This window comes from Lycorma delicatula, chromosome 2 (genome assembly GCF_047948215.1).
Source record: "Lycorma delicatula isolate Av1 chromosome 2, ASM4794821v1, whole genome shotgun sequence".
Classification (NCBI taxonomy): domain Eukaryota; kingdom Metazoa; phylum Arthropoda; class Insecta; order Hemiptera; family Fulgoridae; genus Lycorma; species Lycorma delicatula.
The window spans coordinates 213,132,258-213,151,891 of NC_134456.1; the positions used below are offsets into that span (position 1 = coordinate 213,132,258).

Here is a 19,634-nt window from a genome sequence, read left to right on the forward strand (position 1 = left end):
TGTTATTTATTAATGTTATCTATATAAAACTGCGTGTATTCCTGAAATATGTTTTCCCAAAAAGGAGTGTAATGTATTTAGGGTTTATATACATATGTTTGTTCCACGGTAGCAGCTCAACGACTGAACCGATTTAGTTGTAAGACCCCGCGTTGGAATCCGTACGTTACTGGGAGTGTCATAGGCTATATATATATATATATGTTTAAATAAATTTATACGATGTACAAATACTGCATACAAAATTGTGCCCGCACAATCTTCAGTTATCCTATATTAAAGAGCAATGTTTTTTTTTGGCAGTCGTATTTTTAATTTTTCAGTATTTATCTCTTGTTTAGATTGTGTCTAAATATTTATAATTTTATTTACTACTGCTTCTTGTACAGAAAAATTATTATTTAAAATTTTTTTTAGTCGTTTTATTATTTTGTCGATAATAATTTAATTTGTTTTAGTTAATTGTTTTATTTACAATACTTCACTGTTTGCAGAGACCTTATTATAATTTCGGAGTATGAAACGGTAGAATTTTTTTTATCGATAGATATAGGTAAATTAAAAATAACTTTTCTACGTATTCGAGACGAGTGGATATATTTTTTTACGCAGTGTATGACTTGACAATATATGCTGCAAATTAAATTCATATGTTTTTAAGTATTCATATATTTAAATTTCACTAAAAATTCATATATTTAAAGATCACTAAAAATTCTGTAACAGAACTAGTATGCATTTCTATTTTTCTGTGGCGAACGGTAAAACTAGTCCCAATGATGATGCGGTCACTGCTCTTCAGATAATGAATTGTTTTCAATAAACTGGCTGCTGACTATGACGTGTCTTATAAGAAACTGGTTTACTGAGCACGCGGTGGTGAGTCAGTCAGGTATTTACAGCAACAACGGTAATATATAGGAAATGACGAGTCAACATTTCCACAGTTTAGATTTACTTCGCGAATCGTTACCATATTCGTATGAGAATCTCATCGCATATTTACAGCTTATATAAGCGAATTAAACATCTTTCACGGGAAAATAGGTGGACGATATCAGAAAAGGAAGGTCTGTTGTTAATTTTTAACGATTATTTTTTTTTTATAAATTTAAAATTGAACTATATTATTTTTTATCAGAATGTTGTCACGCTATAAATATTGCACATAATTTGTAATTTTTTTTTTCAGTGGAAAAAATGTTTGCTTAAATTCATGTATATTGATATTAAATTAGTAACCTAGTTTTCGTTGTCGAGTTAATATGTTTTTTTTTTATAAATTATAATTTTAGTTTTAATCCTAAAACTATTTTTTCCAAACGTTTTCGTAATTTAAAAAATCAAATCTTTGAATTAAATCCTTTCGATATTAATGAATTGAATTATTTCTTAAAATCGTATTACGTATTATTTTTTTCTTTTCTCTATAAAAATACTAATTCAGCCTCTGCTGATTGTTGTCAGAACGCGGTGTTGTTATATTAATTTTGGATTGGTTATTGAATTTATCATTTCATTAGTCAGTATTTTATTCTTTTGAAGAGGAAAGGGACCGCTGTTTTCCAATAACTTGAGTTTCGTTGGTGCTGCACGAAATAGCTCCTGATAGCAGTTGACTAGGAGTGATTTTGTCTATTAGTAGTCATCCGTGACTTCAGTTTAAGTATTAAATTCCCAGATTTACTTTAGAACTTCCCTGTACTCTATAAATACTTTTGAATCAATTAATTTGTCAAAATGTTTTATTAAATTACTTAACAATAAGTAAGATATTGCTTATTGCAGGCATTTTTCCTTGTTACCTATACTGTGGGAATTAAATTTCAGTTAGACTTAAAAAACAAAAATTTTTAAATTCGTATAAACTGTGCTGCTGTAAATAATCGTATATATTACTTACATAATTTCAACACCTGCCAATTTTTTTGCACTATTGTCAGCAGCATCTTTATATATCAAGTTACTTTAGTTATTGTTCGTGTAGTTTTTTATGAAAATATGTTGAGTCCTTAAAATAGATATGAAAAAATGATTGCTCTAAAGATATGTAGAATGAAATTTTTTTTTAAAATGTCATTACGATCGTTTAAAGTTTGTGTATTTTGCTTTCTAATTGAAGTTGAACTTCTTAAATTTGTGTTTCATTTTAATAAATGTTATTTACATCAACTTTCCCGGAATTAAATTCTCTTCAAAGTTAACTAGAAATTTTTGTTTGTTATCGGTAAATTAACAAAATTATTTAAAACCTAAAAACTGTATTTTCCAACAAAACGTTTTCGTGTTTTACCTCGTTTTTCTTAAAACCTAAGTGAGATAGAGGTCTGGAACCGCTTTTAGTCAATTTCTACCATAAGGAAGCGGCAAATTTACCCCTCGATAAATCGAGGGGTAAATTTGCCGCTACCGTGTACCGCTAACCGTACTAAAATTCTTGATATATAAATATATCAAGAATTTTAGTACGGTTTAATTTTACAGAGGGAGCAGAAATCAGGGTTAAATATTTCGCTAGCCGAAACTCGCTTACAAACCGTTTTCTGAACAATGTTTATAAATGAACTTATTTTCTTACTTTTACTTATAGAATCATCTCCTAAGAGACTGCCCTGAAAGTAGGAATCACTTTGTATATATATTCAGTATATACACACCGGTATATATATAATATTAAATTTATTATTATATATATAACATTAAATTTTTTAGAGTTCTTGTCCTTTATCTGAGCTTATATAACATTTTTCTGATATAACAGCTCCGTATTATATAAACTCAGTGTTGGCATCAGAACGTGGTATTGTGCACAGTAACAATTCTGCATTTCACGATTGTCTAATTGTCCTAGCCTACTTTGTTTAACAGGATTATTGAATATTTGCAGGTTTTATTTTTCAGTTTCTACGTATTATTTATTTAAATTGTTGATATTTATATAATATCAATTTGATAAGTGTCTGTTTCTCGTGTAATTTTGCTGCATTTACATCTCCGAGAAAAACAAAGCGGCTGGTATTGTTTTGTAAATAATTATGTTTTCCCTTATAGGATTTGGTTTGAAGTATGAGTGCGGTATTGTTTTAACGTTATCATTTTCTTTAAAAATACTCGAAAGGATATTTGTGGCCATCACATAAACAAAATATTAATCGTAAAACTATATTTACTTCGTTTTAATTTACTTATATTTCTTACTATAAATAAATACTTTCTTTTTTACAATCTTCCATTTCATTATTTTTATGTTGGTCATTAAGGATTGAAGGACGAGTGAAAAATTACTCTTTAGAAGTGTTGATTCGGCTACAGGCATCAGTCTTATTGCTCTGTAGTATTGTATCGATTAAGAACGAATGATCAAATGATGCCGTTGCCCTGTTTCTTCTCTTCTGTTATCCGCTGATGTCGTTTGTGTTGTTAACCTACCCCAGTCGGTTTAACTTTCTAGACGTGTTGAAGATTAATTGTTCAACTTGAAAAATTGCTTTTGTTTCTAGGCTTTTTAAAAATTACATTCTTATTAATTTATTTTTACGATCACAATAAATAAAACAATATGGAAAGTAAATATTTTAAATATTTCAGTTGAGAATTACACGTTAACATATTAATTGTAAATTTACAGTACGATTGATTAAAAGTTATGAATTACTTTTTTTTTATCTCTATGAGAAAATAAATTACTACGGAGTAAATTTTTTTCAAAAAATCTTAAAGTGTTTTCATCCCTTCTTACCTTAATTGTGTTAACTTAGTGAAATATTATTTTTTACTGTTTACGTGAAAATCATTTAATTAAAGTGCAATAGTATTTTCAAGCAATTGTTCGATCTAAGGTGAACTGCAATGTTGGCTTAATTTATATGAAACTGTACACAGTTTATAGAATTGTATTATATTATTAACTGGTTTCTGGTCTGGAACTATTTGAACTCATTTATTTAAAAGTAACTATTTGTAAATTTTCGTTTTTTTTTGTAACTGATACCATTAAATTTTTTACTTATATATTGTACTGTCACAAAAATAATCGCTTTTACACATTGAAGTTTGTATTTTTATTGCTGTTCAACTTGTATTAATTTTTTATTTATTCTGAAAAAGTTGTCGTTGACTTTGTTTACTGTTGTAAATAGGAGGGTTTAATATGTCAGCGTGCTTGACAGGATGTTAGATAAGATATATTGTTCAGTTACTTTTCTTAATGAAATAATACTTGATGAGAAAATTCACTCTCTCAACAATAGCCTTTCCTGTAAAAACGGTGTTTTCCTTTTTTAATTATTTTTTAAAACGACTGATGCATCGGTACGAAAAGCAAAAAACTAATTCAAGATAAATATATCTTTACAAATAAGCAAATTCAAAGCACTTACAATTCAAAAAATGAAGTAACTGAAGTATTTCCCAATATGTACAATTATAAATTTTGCTAAGCGTTTGTAATAATTATATTTGATGTGTTTTTATGCACACTCGCTTCGTATAAATGTACAAGAATCAAGTGTGAATTTTTTGTTCCCAAATGTGTTTAACAAAAAATGAAAGATTTTTATTGGTTTTTAATACAGACTTCAGTGTATTTTTATTTCAGTTTTCTGTTTGTTGATTTTGTTCAAAAATTCAGGATTAATATACCCTGTTAAATTACACTGATAGACAAAAAAAGTTTAATGTTTCTCTAAGTGTGATATCATTTTTTGAATTGCTTTTTTGCGTACATTACAGACCTGTAAATACAATTTTTCTATCACCCTTAGTTTTAAATAAATTGCGCTTAAAAAAAAATTAAAAGTTAAAAATAGTTAAAATGTGAAAAATGTATAATTTTGCATGGCCATACCTTATTAGAGACTACGCTGATGCTTTTATTTTATAAATAGCCTCAGGCACATCCCGAATAATGTCCAGCAGTAATCGGCTAGCATGTTAATATTCCATTCTCTTTATAGCAGCATAACATCACTGAAATGTCTTTGTGGAAACGTTCACCGTGTTCGTCACTTACGTCTCCGAGGTTGTCCGGGGAAAAAACCAGATGTGAGTGTAGGAAATGCATTTTAAAAGACATATTACATCCTCGTTCTGTATGAAGTAAGAAGTTGATTAACAATAATCGGATGTTTGTTTGCCGATAAAACTTTTGCAAACTTCTTTAAATGAAGCCCAAGTTGCACTTGCTACATTATTTAACATCGAGTTAAATACATCGTCTTTGACCAACTTTTTTATTGGAGGACTAACAAAAATTTCTTCTTTAATTTTTCCTTCACTTACATTCGGAAATTTCTGCCTGATTTATAAAAATCCTGGACTATCCTTCTTCATTACTTTTACAAAATGTTTCATTAGTCCTAGCTTGATATGGGGAGGAGGTAAAAACATTTTTTTGGGTTCAACTAAGGGCTCGATGAACAATATTTTTCCCATCTGTTAGGTTGTCTCGTTTTTTCCACAATTTGGTAATATAATGTTTATCCCTAACTCGGCTGTGTCCCATTCGCAAAGAAAACATGTACTTACTATACTCTAACTGCATGCTTATCAAAATAGCTATAACTTTCAAATCACCATATTGTTACAGCTATATTTTTTATAATTTATTTTTTCAAGAACGTCTTTCATCACAAGTAAGTCTCTTTTAAATAATACCATAAAACCGGTTGGTATCCAAGGATATTTGTTACGGTTGTATAGTAGAACCACTTGTAAACTATACTTGGATGAATCTGTGAAAAAATACCAGTCCTCTGGTTTATGAACTTGTCCTAAGTGCAACATAAGCTCATCAATATTTGTGCAATAAACCAAATTATTTTCATCAATAAAGTACTGAGAATGTTCTTTTTGACGGGTTCGAAAGCCCGAAATTTTGTATTTTTTTGAAGTAAGTTCCAACCTTGCAGTTTTGATCCTAAGAGTTATGATTTTTGATAAATTTAAATCCCTAACCGAGTCATTTAATTCATCTTCTGATATAAGATGTGGCTTCTTGACGATAATTCAAAAACGAAATCATTGTAGTCTTCTTCAGTACTGCCTGATTCTTCATTGCTGCTTTCGAAACATACATTCACAGGTGGCTCAGGAACTGGAATAATTTCCCTGTGAGGTACAGGCCTGATTGCAGATTGCAATGAAGTATATTTTACAGTACGTTTAGGTTTTTTTATAAATATCACATACACTTCTTAAACAAAAGTTGCAATCGGTTGCATGGTGCTTTGGTTGACGCCAAACCATAGGCACATTAAATGGCAAAGTCTTCCATGCACTTTTCAGCCATCCTCTTAAATAAACAGAACAATTAGTGCTTACTATATGAGAAGCCCACGTCTTTTCTGATAACCAGTTTTACACTGAAAGTACAAATGATTTGCTTTTTTAATTAAAGGTGTAAAGTTTTTTTAATTTGATTTTACGGTAACTCACCGCATACATAACAAAAGGCACTCGCATTTGTTAAGAAACTTAAGAGAGCGATAAGACTGAACAAAATTAATTTATTCCTAAATCCAGTGCTTAATACAAATAACACAGCTGTGCTTTCAGCTACATGTTTTACCCTGCACAGACGTGATTAATCTTGTCCATGAAGGCTCACTCTTCAGTGTTAGATATGATGTCATAATGTGTGACAATGATGTGATTTAATTTCCTTGTCTAGTATTGTTTATTTATAGCTTACAAATTACGATAACAGAGTTAAACAATTAAAAATTAGCTTACAGTACTGTATATTCTAAGTGCTCACAGAAACAATTATAAGGGGGATCACTTTTTCTGACTTCCTGTTCGTCCCAGACCAGAACGCTTCCGGTTCTCCATCGATCCCGGCCTCCGCTATCTCCTGCCCCAAAAATTACCCCCCACAACGCTTTTTATGTACCCCCACAAGAGAAAGTCGCAAGGCGTCAGGTCTGGACTCCTTGGAGGCGAAAGTATGGGTCCTTGCCGGCCTATCCATCGATTTCCAAATTTTTCGTTCAAAGCGTCCGTGACCAATGCATTAAAGTGCGGGGAGCACCATCTTGTTGGAAATGAAGTCGATGAATGTTTTCGAGTTCATCCAGCTGAGGAAAGTAATAATTAGTTAACATGTCAAGATGCACAACTCCATTAATTGTTTTTTCAGCGAAGAAGAAAGGCCCTACTACACGATTTTTCAACACACCACACCAAACATTAACTTTAGGCGAATCGCGTTGTTTCTCAATAATTGCGTGTGGGTTTTCAGAGCCCCATATTCGTGAATTGTGTCTGCTAACGCATCCATTCACATGGAATGTGGCTTCTGTAAAAATTATATCATCTAAAAATGATTCGTTTTCACTTATTCTGTCCAACATTTCAACAGAGAAATTGTAACGTTTTACACCATCATCGGGTTTGAATTCCTGCAGTATCTGGATTTTATAAGCGTGTAATTTCAGTTTTTTATGTAAAACTTTGTGAACTGTTATACCTAATTCGACGGGAGATGGACTTCCCATGACTTCTAATTGCCGATGTCTAATTAGTTCTACCGTTTCGTCTGGTACACTTGGTCTGCCGGTTGATTTCTGTTTCTTAACCGATCCAGTTTCTTCGACTTGTTTGAACCAACGTGTTATGTTAATTTTGTGTAGTGGATCTCTTCCGAATTCACGTCGGAACGCATGTTGAACTAAAATTACGGATTTTAATTCAGATATCAATAAAACACACTTTGCTTTGTCTTTATCCGAGAACATAGTAACTCAATAAACTCACCGCAACAACAATACAAGAACTGACGTTGTGGTTACAACTGCTGATAAACAAACTTTTGGGTTGGAGGCTTTCAGGGATACCAATATAACACCTAGAAATTTCCATACAATCTTCCTATGAATTACTGAAACAGCACCATTCTTTTATAATAATCCGGTATACAATATAGGAGCTTAAAATGCTAACTATAGGTTGAAAATGAAAAAATCCTTTAATTAAAATTTAAAACTTTTTCAAAAATGGTGCATGATAGAACGATTCTTAGTTCATATTCGTTCTCAGCATCAAAAACCAAATTAAAATCATGTATCGCATGTTAGGAAACAAAAATTATGTTTATCAGTGTATTTAAGACAACATCATATAGTGAATAGATTTCCTAAAACCGCCCGTTAGTCTATAGGTTAAATTCGTCATCACAAAATCAGTTGACTTTCGAAGTCGAAAGTTTTAAGGTTCGAGTCCTTGTAAAGGCGGTTGATTTTATGTGGATTTGAATGCTAGATCGATGTTCTTTGTCAGTCGGGTTTCAATTAACCACACGTCTCAGGAACGGTCGGCTTGAGTCTGGTCAAGACTACACATTTACGCTTACACGGCAGTCTGCGATCAGATACTTTGGCATCTCTGCATCATGTCACTTTGCTGTTACTGTGAACCTTCAGGGGTATGAACTGAAAGTTGAGTTCACTAAGGGAACTAGGAATAAATTTCGATGTTGCGAATAACATTTTTGGTGGTATGTTATTCTATTACCTCGATTATTATGAGACATTTACGAAATTGTCTCTGTAAAATGTAGAGCTAGGCGCAGGGTTCGTGCTTCCGCGAACTCGGGTAGCTAGTTTAGAGGGAAACACTAGGGACATTCAAGATGTCCCCGATGAGTCCTTTTTTGGATGAGGCAAAAGCTGAGTTTAAAAATCACCAATGTAAATGTCTACCGTGGCATTGCAACGAGGCCTGGTTTATTACTATGAGAAGTGTAAAAAGTTAGAGGGCGAAACACGACTCCCGTTAAAACCCATCTATTCTATGGGTTACGATGGGGGGGATGATGGTGTGGCGACCGGAATTGTTACAAGGCGGGTGTCATTCCCCGCCTTGGAATGCTACTGTGAACCCCGGTATTAAATAAATAAATAAAATGAAATTTAGTTTTACTTTATATTTGTCTACAATTGAAATAAATACTTGATGTGTATTTTTATTACATGTAGATTATAAAATAATTTGAATACTAGATCGTGGATACCGGTGTTCTTTGTTGGTTGGGTTTTAATTAACCACACATCTCATGTATGGTCGAACTGAGAATGTACAAGACTACACTTCATTCACACTCATACATATCATCCTCATTCATCCTTTGAAGTATTATCTAAACGGTAGTTACCGGAGGCTAATCAGGAAAAAGAAAAAAGAAAGATTATAAAATAAAAATATATTGCGATGACTAGGAAGAATTTATTTTTACCTTTCAAGCCCCATCTATGCTATCCGCGGAGACTGTTTTATTTTATAGAATATACTGTTTATAACGGATATTGTAGATGTTAAAATACAGTTAAGAACCACCATAATGTCATTTTCGGAATCATAGGGGGCGATGAGAATGGAAAGTAAAGGATTTGTGAAATAAATTTTTATAATACATTTGGAGCAGGAAAAAACTGAAAAAGATTAGTAATGTGGCTTAATTACAATTTTTCAGAAAGTCATTGGTTTTTATATTTATGTATCTACACACTAATATAGAAAGAATTCACCGTCATACGAGGCTCAGCTGATCAATTTTGCACACTAGCATGCTACAGGGAGACAAAAGGTACTATCAAGTTGGACATGGCAGCACATGATAGCTAAGATCCCCCTTTACAAATCTGCGATAATGCGTTGAAATTCGTTTATCGGTTTCCTTTCAGTAGCAGTTAAAATATAGTCGAGTGCGGCCAGTTTGTCAACACGGTTAAAACAGCGCGCAGTGATAAAATTTTTAACAGCAGTAAATGTGAAGCCTACGAATTTTTTTCATCGTTTAAAAGCGGTTTACGATAGTGAAACTGTTGACAGGAGTACTGTGAATAGGTGGGTGTTGAAATTTCGTGATTGTGAAAGCTGGTAAAACAACAATTGAGGACCACCTCGCAGCGGAGGACCAGTTTCTGTGACTGACGAGAAACATTAAAAGCAGGTGGACGACTTGCTTCAAAGTGACTAGCTAATCACCCAGCAACGCATCGCTATTCAGGTAGACATATCTAAAGAACGGGTAGGCTATATTATCGAGCAATTGGGTTACCATAAAATTTGTGCACGGTGGGTACTGCGCAAACTCTCTGAGGGCTCTCCGCAGACTGAAGTTTGAGCCTATTCGCATCCGACATACTCGCCGGATTTGGTTTCGTGCATCTTCCACTTCTTCCCTCATCGCAAGAGGAATCTCAAACGTAATCATTACACCACCGACGATGAGGTGAAGTAAGCTGTGGCCACTTGGATCCGAAAAGACCGCCAGAATTTTTCAGTGATGGAAAGCAAAAACTTATCACACGTTGGGAAAAGTGTATCAGTGTAAACAGGGATTATATTGAAAAATATAATACCTCATTTTGTCACTAAGATATTGTAATTTTATTAATTTTTTATTTCATTCCAATATCTCTTTTCGTTCCCATGCTACGCATCAATGTGTAAAATTTATCAGCCGAGCCTCATACTTTATTTTTATTATTTTTTTTACTTAAGAAAACAAAATACAAAAAGTGTACTTTTGATATTTAAAAAATGTAAAAATTTTACAAACGCATTAAAAAAATAAATGAAATTTAAATTATAAGAGCATTATACAATTATAATATGAAAAAAATGTTTTGTGTTAATTTTTTATTGGTTTTGAATTTATAATTTTTTAAATATTTGGAAGAAGTCTATTAAACTTCTTTTTTTTCTAGAGCTGTATTTCTATTCTAAGACAAACCGATAGATTTGTCATAATATTATTAAACTCATAATTTAGATTATTTGTGTATTTCATATCATTGGAGAAGTTTCATAAATATTTATTCAATTACTGGTGCATTACAACATTTTCCGGTCAAAACTCATACTTAACCTATGGACTTGCCTAAAAAAAATATGCGTCTTTATTTTGAACATAAGCAAAGATTCATTTCAAATTAAAAATTTTCTATCCAGCATCAATAGTTGTTTTATCTAATTTAGACTAATAATCTTATTCTGACATGTTCTCAGACCCCGGTATATTTTCATATGTTATTTCTTACTCTGATGTAAAGTAGTTGTTTTCAATTTTATCAAGTGATTTGTTGCTGCTAGTTTCTTGTAATGCAGGTTACAATTTATTTTAAGCTGACTTCAACAATATTTGTCAGATGTTATTTCATGTCTGTAAGTTATTGTACGTAGTAGTATTTTTTTTAAAAATGTTCAGTTACTGACTGTTTAATACGTTGATTAATTTAAACAATACTTACATGGTTAAAAGTACAATATCATATCATACATGACAGTATGGAAGATAATGAATTAGGCTTTAATGTGTACTTACAAATTTATTTTGGTATTGATTTTCACCTTGTGTAAAATTATTGCATGTATTAAGTGACAATTTTTATTAAATATAGAAGAATAACGGAAATAAAATGTATTCATTAGTTATACTCTCAGTACCTGCCACTACACTTTTATGCTTTAGTATTAAATTTGCTATTATTTTTTTTCTTTTTAATATTTTATGTTGTTTATAAAGCTATACACACACACACACGCGCGCGCGCACGCCTGCTTGTTGGTATGCAAGCACAGATATTAAAAATCTGTTAATAATCATAATGATACCAGCTTATCAAAAAGCTAGCATGCTAATTACTACACTGATTGGCGAGCTAGTTGGAAGCAACTGAAATGGACAGACTTTTAAAATTGTTGAAATCAGATAGTATTTTCTTTGAATTTTACCATACTTTGTGTTGCTTAATATTTCTGGTGAGATATCTTTCTACTATAACCTTGATGTTATTTTCACTGCATGTTAAAAAAAAGAAGCTATTGTCTGCATTTGTAAATTGGTCTTGTTCTTACATTTTCTATAGGCGTTTGATTTTTTCTTCAGTTTATTGGGTCTGTATTTGTCCCCTTCAGTGTTTTTCGTTTCTCTGTACCCTGTTATTTCCAAAGTTTGTTTTTTGTGATTTTATGGCTATTACTTATTCAAATCATTACTTCTTTTCTCCAAGGTAAAGTTATAAGAGTTTGATTTATCTGTATTAATGTATTTTGCTGTTTGAGTTTTAAAACAATAATAATTTCTCTTGTAATTTGCTTACAAAAGAATAATTTCTAATTTAAAAAAAAATTTCATTTAGTGCAAATGGATTGAGGTTGATTTAAGTTTATTCTACCTGTTTTATATATTAAAATAAATATAAATGTTAACTTTTTTATTATTTTATTTTGATGTGGGATTATTTTATCAAAATAATCCCTTATTAAGGATTAACTTTTTTTTTTTATTGGACATATTTTTTTAATCTTGGCTATCTCAATTGCTTCATGATAATATTTGTATGTTTTATCTGCCAATTCGGGTACAGGTGTACCTCTACAAAAATTTTTTACTTATATATTAGTTTACAATTTTTATCTCTAGAACTTTTTTTAAGATTATCGTGAAGAGGAGATTACTAAGGTAAAAAAAGAATAATTTCCATAGCATAATAAATTATGCTATGGATATGTAATTGTTTTAATTTTTTAATTTTCTTTTCACTGAAATTAAGTTAATTGATTTTCTTATTTAATTAATGAAATTTTACCCTTGAATAGCATTTTGAGATTAAATTGTGGTGTGGGATATACTTCAAACTCAGTAGTTCCTTTAAAGAAATAATTCTCGTTCTGTGTTTTTACCGTCAGCATTTTCAAATCTGTGATTTTGGTTAAACTGAGTGGTAATTGTAGTCGCTTTCCATTTTATCAATTTAATAAATATTTATAGATAAAGTCTATACTAAAGTTTGAAGAACTATTTATGAAATCGGTTGTGAATTGAAGAGAATTTTGCTGCATTCTGTAGGATATCAAGAGAGTGGCATCAGCCATATTGCAGATAAGAACTCTATAGGAAAATACTTGCATTCATCGGTCATTGGTATTCATGTATGTCACAGTTAACTTTTGAAGCCAATCTGGTTTCTGTAATCGATTCTCCAAGCCCAATAAAATACTAATTCTAATGTACAAATACAATCTTTAGTTAAGTCATATACTGACTGGGATAAGTGATTACTACTATCAGTGTAATAACATTTATTGTGTGAATCTGTAAAAGTTTGTTCATATTAAAGTTGTTACTTTTAGGTAAGATTTGAATGTTCTTATTAACAATGCGCTTTGGGTTATTCTGTTAGCGGCAATGACTCTGGACTTAATAATATGGGCTCAAACAAGCCATATTATATAAATTCTCATGAATTTTTCACTTTTCAAACATTTATTAAAATTAAAATATCTTTTATCGCTGGCTCCACTTCATCAGAATAATAAAGTTGTTATTGCATCAATACAATTCTCATCAATTGTATTGCATCAATACAATTGATGAGAATTGTATTGATGCAAATAAGACTGTATCTCTTTACAAACTTGTCTATTGTAATAGAAATGAATAAGTTTGTTTGTGAATTGTTTGTAATGTATTGGTAAGATTTTGTAATTTGAAATAAATGGACTTTTATCAAAAGAATTTGCACATTTTCGATTGTTCCTGCTAGTAACAATATGTACTATATGTAAATATTGTCTTGGAAGTAAATAAAACACTGGTTTTTTGTGTGGTTTGGACAAATAATTGTTAAAAATACATTTTATGTTGTGTATCTTTCATTTATAGGATCAATAATTCTAATATATAAATGCGAAAGTTTGTGGCAGTTCTGTACGTTTACAACAGCGTCACACAACAACTAAATGATCAATTGCATTCAGATTTTCAGAATACATTTGTGTTAACCTAGATTTATGTTCTAGCTTTAGCCCTCTTGGGGGAAGTGAATTTTTTCTCTTGAACAATGGACCTAATATTGTTTTGATTTCCGTATTTTTGATGTAAAAATAATAGATTGTGGATTTTATAACATATCCAATTTTCAGCTCTCTATCCGCACTCCCTCCCAAAATATAGTGTATTTTAGGGCGGTGAAAAGGGAAACTAAAAGGTATTTGTTCATTTACAGCAGGAGCTTGTATATAAGAATGAGGGAGACGTTGGAGGAGAGCTTTTCAGGCTTTAATTGTTATGTATCAGTATTATTCTCACAACCACCAGGATAATGAACACAGCAGGTGTCCAGGAAGTTAAACCCCTTGGGGTCAAGTTTTAATAAACTGTTGTTAAATTAATGATTAATTTAAAATGGTCTATTGTGAAGAATATGATATGAAAGATTGCAGTGTACACAGGATATGAGTTCAATTTTATATATTTTTTAATGATTTTTGTATATTTTAAATTCTTTAAAAAAATGTTAATTTTAAACTTGTTTATTTCTGTTGCAGAAGAGGATGAAAGTCAGATATTTGTTAAGTTCTTTAAATTTCACAAATGTTACGACTTGATACCAACCAGTGCTAAACTTGTAGTTTTTGATACACAGCTATTAGTGAAGAAGGCATTTTTTGCCCTAGTTTATAATGGTCAGTAAAAAAGATAATTATTTTGTATATATATATAAATGTTTAGTTTAGAGCAGAATGTAGACAAATATTTATGCTTTCAAATTTATTAATTTTGAGTTGCATTTGAAAGAATTGGGTATGAGATATTGAATGTTATCTTGATATTAGCTGCTCGTGTATAAGCTAATGTAATGATATAATCGTGTTATAATTTTTTACTACGTCTTTGTTACATGCTCAGCCAAGGGATCCTTCAGTATTTCTCAGTCTACAAACTGATTTACTATAAAAGTATAACTTCTGACTAAGCTTCATATCAATCCTTAACAAAATTTTACATTATTTTAAGCATTACATTTTCAGAATTTCAGTTATTTACTACATTTCTGATGTTTTTTTTGCACAATTTAGAAAAAAAATTATTTATTTTTAATGATAAACTGATCAGTTTTTTGGTCAGCTACAATCCATTAAGCTTTATGGTAGTCTGCAGATCAATCTTACTAGTACTGAGTTCTGTAGCCTGTAAATGAGTTGTTCTACAGCTTATTATAATAATGTCGGGATATCTTTGTTGTTGGTAGAGCCAATATTTATGCTCAATTTGAAAAAAAATAATGGGAAGATAATAATTCTGAAAGTGGAACTTAACAATTTTTAGGAGGGGATTTGAGGCAGTATTCCCAACTCTTATTCCAAATAACCAATCCTGAACATCAATGTGTATTCTGGGTATGTCCTGTTTTAGTTATGTACTCTATATTTTCTCTTTTTACCTTCCAGTAGTATGACTGCTATATATTCTTTATCTGCTGTTTATATAGAAAAATCTATCTAAATGTTTGGGTTTAACTTATGTTAAATTTAACTTATGTTCAATTATAGAGCAATTTGCTGTACTTTTTAAGATTCACATCTTTTGCAAGAGATTGAAAACAATCTGTAAAGTTTGGTACTAATCCTTTCTGACGGATAGCTACTCTAATAAAACAATTCAGCCATATCTCAAGGATTTTAAGTCAAAAGATTTTAAAGTGTATTAAATCGGTTTTCAAACCCTCTACCAGAAAAATAATCGTACTTTTCAAGAAAGCTGTAAGTATAAGGGTTTTCATTATCCACCTCTTATAATCATTTTCAAAAGCCTAATTAAAAAAAATCTGACTTTCCTGCTGATTAGGTAATTCTTGGAATTTTTTACTTTTCAAAGGATTAAACAGAGTCTTTCCTAGTTATACCAGGTGTAGCAAAATAAATTGTGGATACCGGTGTTCTTTGGTAGTTGGGTTACAATTAACCACACTTCTCAGAAGTGGTTGACCTGAGGCTGTACAAGACAACACTTCATTCACATTCATGCATATCATTCTCATTCATCCTGTGAAGTAATTATCTTATGGTGGTTCTGGAGGGTAAACAGAAAAAGAGAGAGAGAGTGCAGCAAAATACAAAGCGCAGTTTAAAAGTAAGGGGAAATGAGTCATAAATAGTGATTGTCAACACTGACTGGTTTGCGCATGTGCAGTAGCTTTAAGTGGTCTGTTTGGTATGTAACTGCTACATTATTGTTTCTCTTTGTGAGACAGTATGTTAAGTGTGCGATAATAATAAATCCTGCCATTTGAGAAGTTCGATCAGTGATTAGATTTTTAAACACAAGACATAATGATTATAGACGGACATAATGCTGCTGAAATTCATTGTCACCTATGTGAAACAGATGGGTCTACTACTGCTGTAAATGAAGGAAAAGTGAGGCAGTGGTGTCATGAGTTTAAGGAAGGCTGTTCAGATGTTCATGACAAAAAATGAGAGAAAATTGTTGCTTTATGATTAGCAGTCATTCTCTAGACTTTCCAGAAGTTTAAAAAACCGAACATTATTGAAAATCATGACTAACACTCTAAGGTATCATAAATTGTGTCCACAGTGAATGCTGAATATGTTGGCAAATGCTTATAAAGATCACAGAATGTCATCTGCACGTGCTTTTTTAACTGCTTTAACTATGAGGGAGACAAATTTTTTTTCCATATCATCACTGGTGATGAAACATGGTTTTCGTGTGTCAATGCTGAGATGAAACAACAATCCATGCTGTAGTGTCATTGCAATTCACCTTATCTGAAAAAATTCAAACAAGCCCGATCTTGAAGGAAAATCATTTAGCAACTGCATTATGTGACCAAAAGGGCTTTTGATTGATTTTATGGAACGTGGAACATCCATCACATCAGAAGTCTATTGTAAAACACTTTTTAAACTGCATTGTGGCATTCAAAACCCATGCCGATGGGGAACACTGAGATAAGGAATTGTTCTTCTTCACAATAATGCACGTCCACGCTTGGCTGCATGCAATTAAAAAATTAAGATTGGAGATTTTTGATCTTTCACCCAGTGACTGCCATCTTTCCTTACATCTCAAAAACTGGCATGCAGTACAAGGAAAGTGAAAGTTGAAAATCTTGCTTCAAAAGGACTACAATCCCAGGCAGCAGAATTTTATTAGTGAGTTTGAAGAAGCTTGTTTCACGATATCAAAAGTGTTCAGAATGGAATGTTGATATGTAGATAAATAAAGTAAATATGCATGTATTAGAAATCATTACTAAATTAAAAATTTTTTCAGCTATTCTCATTTTGTTACCAATTGGTGCTTACTTTTGAACCACGCCTTGTAACATTCCAGATTTTGCTTCGCCACTGCATAGGCATTATTGTAATGGAGGGGATCACAGTGTACAATATCAGTCTTAGCATTTTAATTTTAGTTGCCATAATGAATTAGATGGATGAGTGTTGTGTATTTTAAAATTTGTCAAAAATAATGATTCTGTTATTGTGACAAAGAACTTTTTGTACACACTTCGTGCTTGGTCTAAATCCTCCAGTGTCCAGTTCCAGACTGTACAAAAATATTGTGGGTTAATAATTTCAGAGCTACAGGTTCAGCCTTAAAAAGAAAACCACCTGGAAGGCCCAGAAGTGCTCGGACACTAGAAAATGTCTAAGTCTAAAATATCTGCTTTGTGTTTGCTTGATTGAACTGTAGAAGAAGTTTACACACCGACTTAAAGTTTCATCTTTATAAATGATGATTGTACAAAAACTTGAAAAACTGCAGAGCATGTTTTGAGAATATTCTTCACAATGTTCTGGAAAATGCTATATTGATAACAAGTGACAGAGCTCATTTTCATTTTTCTGGCTATGTTAACAAGCAGAAGAAAATCCTTGAAAGCTTCATGAAAGGTCACTGTATGTTACTGTTTGGTGTGCTGTTGGATCGTTTGAAATTTGGGGATGTTACTTTTTTGAGAATAAAGTAATAGCAGTTACAGTAATTTTCAGTACATGTTGATGTCCTCTGCGATTTTCTGTGAAAAAACTTGAAAATCTGAATGTGAGGTTTCAACAGGATGGGCTCATACTATGAGAAGATCAGTGGATATTTTAAGTGAAATGTTTCCATGCCACTTAATCTTGTTACATGAAAACTTTGTATGACATGTACAGTCGCCAAATCTGGCTCCATATGACTTTTTTCTCTGCTGCTACCCGAAAGCTGATTTTTAAACACCAACCAAGAATTAATGATAACCTGAAAGTTGCTTTATGCCAAGAAATGTAAAAAAACATCGTTGCAAATTACTGCTTGAAGTGATGCAAATTAATTAAAACTGTGGATAAAAAAATGATTATTTGGCAGTATAGTTTTTAAAATCACTTCAAAAAAACTTTTTTTTTTCCTATATTTTCTTTTAAAATAATAAACTTCTACTTAGCATTTACTGCGGCTTTCCAATTAACATTGAAAATTTGGGAGGTTATTTTGCCACGCTCTGTACATAAGAAATATATTTATTAATGTGTAATTAAATTTTACTATCATTCGTTTTTGTCATTTATAATTTTAAACTACTAAATTTGACTGTTGACTGTTGAACAACTTCTGTAATTAAATGTCTTGGCAATAGACCCAATCAAATCTGTCAAGTGAAATAATTCTTTTAGCATTATGTTATAATTTGAAACAAAAATGATGAGAAACATTTTGTTTTATTTTTTTTAATAATTATGTTAATTTGTTGCATATCTAATTTTAATCACTCATCATAGAGTTAAACAGATGTCCCCCGAGTATATGAGTGTTATCGTATACAGATGTTTTTTTAGTATTTCTAGATTAATAAACTTTAGTAGTTTATAATGAATTAAATAAATTTCAATAGTATTTTTGTATTTTCCCTTTTTTTAAAGTAAATTACTTTTTTTTTAATTGTCAGTTTAATTTAAACTCCATGTGAGAAGAAAGAAAAATGTGTATTGAAATTAATAAAAAAAAATGTATGATTTAAAAATGTCATTATGAGTTAGTTAAGTTTACTGTTTAATCCTAATTTATAAAATCATTTGGTTGTGAGGGAAACTTTTAACTGTAGTTCTTTTACAACTGATGCGTTAAACTTGAAATTATTTTTTATGCTGATTTAATTATTAAACTGGCTCAAGTTTTTAAAAAACATGTTTTCTCAACATTTGGGTGAGGATGAAAATTTAAGTATTTATACTAATCAAGTTATATTTTCACCTATATTTAAAAGTGAAAAATTTTTTAATTAATTTAATTTTCTTAATTAATGATCCTTGTTTAAAAGCAGTACACTATTTATTAATATTCTTAGGTGATCAAAATATAATTAAAGCTTAGCTTTTAATATAACTAAAAAAAAGAAACAAACAAAAAGAAACTTGTTAATACTTTAAGAAATAACCCTGACTTTCTTCATTTTCAATAATTAAATTGATTTATTGCATCATTTTGTTCAATCCTTTATCATTTTCCTGTTTACTTCATAACAGCTTGTTACATCTACCTCTTACCTAACTGCACACCTTGGTACCTACTAGCTGTAACATCAGTATGATGTTACTGATGAAACTAGGGTAGCAACTGTCCCAATTCCTTTCACACTTATTCAAGGAATAAAATATAAAGGATAAGGAATGTAGTCTTAATAACCTGTTTCAAATATTGCGTGGTTGCAAACTTACTTTACTAAACACTTATTATATACCTGTTCCTTTTTAAACATCTACTCATTTAGTCTGCACACTTCACCTGGAAAGTGATAAGTTAGCCTATATTCATGTTTATAGTTGACAAAAATTATTTA

The 19,634-nt window shown here is 31.0% G+C and overlaps 1 protein-coding gene across 2 annotated transcripts in view; it reads left to right on the forward strand.

Annotated features, from left to right (window-relative positions):
• The window catches only part of SNF4Agamma (SNF4/AMP-activated protein kinase gamma subunit), a 1,283,477-nt gene that overhangs the window by 1,242,007 nt on the left and 21,836 nt on the right, over positions 1–19,634 (forward strand). For both annotated transcript variants that reach the window (XM_075357143.1, XM_075357144.1), the window contains one exon: positions 14,335–14,472. In XM_075357143.1, the coding sequence (XP_075213258.1) occupies positions 14,335–14,472 (138 nt within the window). The remainder of the gene's footprint in view (positions 1–14,334; positions 14,473–19,634) is intronic.